Below are 5,000 nucleotides of genomic sequence, written 5' to 3' on the forward strand. Positions count from 1 at the left end.
TATTGTTGTGTCTGTTTGTTTCTTAGCACCTTGTTATCGACTGGCAGAGCTTTTGAATTGTTACACAACAACAAACATCACCGTTATCCTGATTTATGTGCAGCGCCCATAAAGCCCTCTTTGTGGCTTAACCGCACCAAAGCCAGCGCACGCCTCACTGCAAGTGGACGCTGGCTTGACCTCAGCCTGTCGTCAGCTCGGACTCCGACAGATGCAGAGCCGGTCAGTATCTAGGAGTGAGAGGGGAATCATCTCGAGAGGGGATATAAATAGCCTGTTTGGCACAGGGCACCACTGATCAGAGAGAGTGTGTGTAACATGAGGAGCTCTGGTCAAGCTGGAGTGTGTGTGTGTGTGTGTGTGTGTGTGTGTGTGTGTGTGTGTGTGTGTGTGTGTGTGTGTGTGTGAAGAACTGAGGGACACGGGGGGAAGGGGGTGTGTGAGGGTGCAGAGGGGGTGGAGGAGTGGGACTCACTTTCTAAAGAGTTCTCTGTCCATCATGACTTCAGTGATGGAGTCGCGCACGGTCAGACGGAGCTTCTCCATGCAGTCCTTCAGGCGGGGGTCAGTGATCAGGAGCCCTGTGCTCTTCAGGGCCTGCATGGGGGGGGGGGATGGGGGGGGGGGGGGGCAGAGGGGTAGCCACGGCACGGGGAGAGCACAGAGAGATCAGACAACAAGGTGGTTTCAGACAGTACACGTTTAATAGAGAAAGAACGTTTTTAAAAGAAAATCACATTTAGTAAAGCAACACATTACATTACATTTGGCTGACGCATTTTAACCAAAGCGATTTACAACATGGAAAAAAAACATTTTTAAGCTTTTAGGATCAATTCAACAGAGAGGGCTCTCAACACAACAACACAGACAGTACATAGTTAACAGCACTGAAGAAAAACACATTTAGCGTACAACACAAGAACACAGTGAGATTTACAGTAGCCTAACAACAGACAATGTTAATTTATAGTTGTGAGGAAAAATCCAACCTGGCAGCACAGTAGGCTTATTGTTTGCCACAGAACTAAGGAATAAATACAGTCAGTAGGGAAAGGATTGGATCGCTAATAGATAATAAGTAAACTGGTCAGCGTACAGACAATGTACTCTATAGGGAAAAGGAGCTAAAAACATATCAGCATGATTTAATTGCCAGAGGCACCATGCATAATGACACTGAATTCATCTCTACTGTAAGTTGTTTTGCATTAATGCAAAATGATCAAATGTGATCTTGAAGTGTTGATTCAACAGGATATTGATTATGATAGGCTACTTCAGCCTCATGGGGGGGATTTGAATATCTCACAGATTAGGTTACTGTCTATCATGTTATGTGGTAAATGTAATCTACCATTTCTTTTTACACAAAAAGATGTAGGCCTACATATTTCCATATGCTATAATTCGATCTTCTGTGTCACGATTTCAATGCATCAGTTACAGGCTAGGCTACTTTATGTATTTATTAAATTAGATGCATCACTTGTTGTTAGGAGATAAAGCAATCTGTCCACCAAACAACATGTAAGTAGGCTGCTGAGAAAATTCTAGTCTAAGCCATGACAGAGATGTAGGCCTATCCATACCACACAGTCTCATATACAGACACAGCAAAACAATGAAGAGATAGGCCTACTGAGAACAGCTAAAGGGATTTCTTCTGCCTTTCAATCACTTAATCAGATTTATGCATACTTACGGAGATAAACTGAGAAATTGAGATTTTCTCCTCGCCCTGTGTGATTGTGTAGAAAAGCATATCTTCCAGTGCCGAGAAAAGACCTTTTCTTTTTTCATTCATATGCCTGGCGGAAAAAGTCATTATTCCTAGTATGTCTAGAGTCTGGAGCTCGAAACAAATCAGGTCAAAAGAGAATTAGAACTATGTAGCATAGCCTGTATACGAATGAAAATATTTTCAACAGCCGAAATATTGCCAACTCACATTTGAGAGAATCCGCTACCATAATGCTGTCTCAAGTAAGAGGTCCCGCTGTACCTCTTTCTGTTTACAGCATGGCTCCTCATATTTTTCCGAAATTTAAACACTGACGCTCTTGATACATCTTTCACGAAGCACTCCACAACTCCCGCATTACCCACACGTATGATTTTTAAACAGAACATAGTCTCTTTACTTGCGTGAACGAAAGTTTCAAAGAGACGTCCTGTGGCTTACAGGGGTTCTGTTACCGTAAGCGATTGGGACTGAGTGAGTGGCCCTGTCTGTGCGTAAGCAACAGGCAACCAGCTGACAAAACTCTATCGACTACTGGGCAGTGACCTAACTGCAGTGAGGCTACCTGGAGTGGCCAATCACAAAGGGAATACGGTGACAGCGCCGTTGATCTTTTGCTGCAGGTTAAATCACCTGCTTATGTGTTATGACAGTCTGCGTTCTCAACTAAACATAAATAAAAACGTTTAAGTAGGCTACAGTAAGTAAAGGCACCATTTAAAGTAAAAAAACAAATGTTTAGCCTAATAACGTTCCAGCATCTTTTTGATGGCATATAAATCCTCATAACAGACGCTCGGCACTTTAGCGGCCCTCTACAGGCGATTACCGACCCAACAACTTTCTGTACTTGGGCAGGAACTCCGCTCCTGCTGAAAAGCCGCATATTTGGTTTGTTTATTATCGCACTTCTCAGCTGTAGGGGGACCCCGAGAGCAAATCTTCAGAACAGTAGGCCTACTTTACTAAGACTTTTGCAGACGGCCCACTTATTCTTTGGATTCCCCTTAACCTTAACATTTAGGTTGTTGAAACTCATGAAATAGCCTTGACCTGTTCAGAGAATATGCCAATGACAATTAGGGCGCACAACAGCAGTTCTTGAGTCAGAGTGGATAAGATGAAACCAAACCTGCACAGACATTGTTATGTTAATGTTTTTGTTACACTTTATTTAATTTGTACATTTACAGAGGTGTAAAGTTCACAAATGCAGTGTTCACAGTGAGTGGTATTAGAAAATGCACATTAAATCAGTTAATCAGCAGCAGATGACACCCCTGATCCATGCCTGCTTCACTGTCTAACGGTCCCCCAGGATCTTGCTCTTTTGTGATTTTTGTGGCTAAACGTGACTGAATTTGCTGCCTGAATTCTCAAAATTTGCAGTTAAAGCTGCGGTGATTCTGAGTTTGATAAAAATCAATCACAAGATAGTGCCGAAATTTCATGACTGTTTTTTTTTTTTGATGAAACTATTGCGGTAATAAGATAAAATGGCTGTTGCAATTGCAGGAAAAGCATTGAATCACAAAATCCTGGAGGGAGTGGTATTTGATTAAAGAAGCACTGTGTACATGTACATCTTCAGATGGTATTGGACCCTAGGACCCTGGCCCAGATTCGGCCCGCATTCCAATGCCACTTTGGGCCAAAACCAGGCTGGTTTGGGTCCAGATCCATCTCATAGCCCACTGCACTCTGGCTCTCTCTCTAAGTCACACACAGGTTCTCTTCACCCCCACAAACCAAATGCTCCCAATCCAACAACTACAGCCTTTTCTCACACAGGGGTGACAAGGAAGGCCTTGAGTCGACATTACTGTTTTTTTTTTTTTTACTGCATCGCAAATAATAAGGCAACAACATTATAGTTCACAGGCAGCTTTTCTTCACACATAAATATACAATAATTTACTGGCAAATGGTTTTATCTCCTCACGCAAAAAAAAACACTTCAATTCAATACACCTAGAACACAACGCTGGCACGCTGGCACACGCTGGCACACACGGGCACAAGTGGGCACCGCTACACGCTCTTGGCAGGCTTGGGCAGCACCAGTTTGAGGCCGATGTCCACCACGAAGGAGGGCATGTAGGAGAGGGGGATCCACACGAATTTGGCGTCCCAGCCGGCGCTGTAGCGGGTGCGCGGGTACGCGGAGGTCAGCGCGTGCTCCATGCAGTTGGTCACCTTGCTCAGGTCGGAGTCGCACACCGCGTTCATGATCAGACGTTGCATCTTGATGTCTGCGGATAATTGGAGGTAAATTGATCAACAAAATGCGGATATACAGTAGGAAGTAAATAAACAAAACAAAAAGGGAATCAATTCATTCCACCCCAAATGCATTATTGTGTTTTTATTCCAAAACCGCTGATATCTTGATATCTGCGGATGTAGGAAGTGAATTGATAAACAGAAAGGAAATCAATTAATTCCACCCCCAAATGCATTATTGTGTTTTTATTCTAAAGCCGCTGCATCTTGATGTCTGCGGATATAGGAATTAAATTGATAAACAAAAAGGAAATCAATTAATTCCACCCCCAAATGCATTATTGTGTTTTTTATTAAAAACTTAGAAGACAAAGAACAAAATAAAAATGACAAATTCAAAGAACACCTAGCACTCCACGTGATACTGTTTGAGTGTCATGTTAAAATATGATAAATATTCAAAATAGTAAATTTTCAATTTTGGATGACCCCAAAACTACCCTGACCTCTGTTATATATTTATATATTCACTTCTGGATGTCTCTGGAGCTTGTAGGCCTACTCACACTTGTCGAGGTATTTCTCTCCATAGCTGGCTCGGACCTCAGGTGTGAGTTTGTTCCACAGGCGCGTGAGCTCTTTCTCGATGGGGTCGAGGCTTGTCACCTGGGTCTTAAAGAAACCCGGCTCAATGATGCACACTTTGATTCCAAAATAGTGGATGTCCCTCCTGCAAACAACAAGACACAAGAATAACATTCTAGAACCTACACACACCATGCCGTGTAATGCTATATCCATTTTGTACGTGGAGTACAAATGCATGCTAGAGATGGTTGGATATCAGTTCATAAACACATGCCCTCCAGTTGGTCGATTGGAGTTTTCTAAGGTTTAAGTGGTTTCTGAAGGCTTTTCTAAGCGAAGTGTTTGTGTTAAAAATGTAAAATTTCTTGAAGAGATGGAGCCTTTTCACTTGTTTCAGGTCATTACTTTAGCAATAAGTGAAACGACTGCATCTCTTCAAGAAATT

General features: G+C 42.6%; 2 protein-coding genes across 3 annotated transcripts in view; both read right to left on the reverse strand.

Moving 5' to 3' along the window:
• The window catches only part of gls2b (glutaminase 2b (liver, mitochondrial)), a 19,721-nt gene extending 17,496 nt beyond the window's left edge, over positions 1 to 2,225 (reverse strand). For both annotated transcript variants that reach the window (XM_062545278.1, XM_062545277.1), the window contains exons 1-3: positions 1,952 to 2,225; positions 1,706 to 1,811; positions 476 to 597 (exon numbers count right to left, since the gene is read on the reverse strand). In XM_062545278.1, coding sequence (XP_062401262.1) covers positions 476 to 597; positions 1,706 to 1,811; positions 1,952 to 2,133 — 410 coding nt within the window. In that variant the 5' untranslated portion in view covers positions 2,134 to 2,225. The remainder of the gene's footprint in view (positions 1 to 475; positions 598 to 1,705; positions 1,812 to 1,951) is intronic.
• A 1,550-nt stretch (positions 2,226 to 3,775) lies between these two features.
• rdh5 (retinol dehydrogenase 5 (11-cis/9-cis)) overlaps positions 3,776 to 5,000 on the reverse strand; it is a 5,179-nt gene continuing 3,954 nt past the window's right edge. Inside the window, exons 3-4 of the mRNA XM_062545279.1 lie at positions 4,534 to 4,697; positions 3,776 to 3,996 (exon numbers count right to left, since the gene is read on the reverse strand). Coding sequence (XP_062401263.1) covers positions 3,776 to 3,996; positions 4,534 to 4,697 — 385 coding nt within the window. The remainder of the gene's footprint in view (positions 3,997 to 4,533; positions 4,698 to 5,000) is intronic.

Source organism: Sardina pilchardus, chromosome 9, assembly GCF_963854185.1.
Source record: "Sardina pilchardus chromosome 9, fSarPil1.1, whole genome shotgun sequence".
NCBI classification, from domain to species: Eukaryota; Metazoa; Chordata; class Actinopteri; order Clupeiformes; family Clupeidae; genus Sardina; species Sardina pilchardus.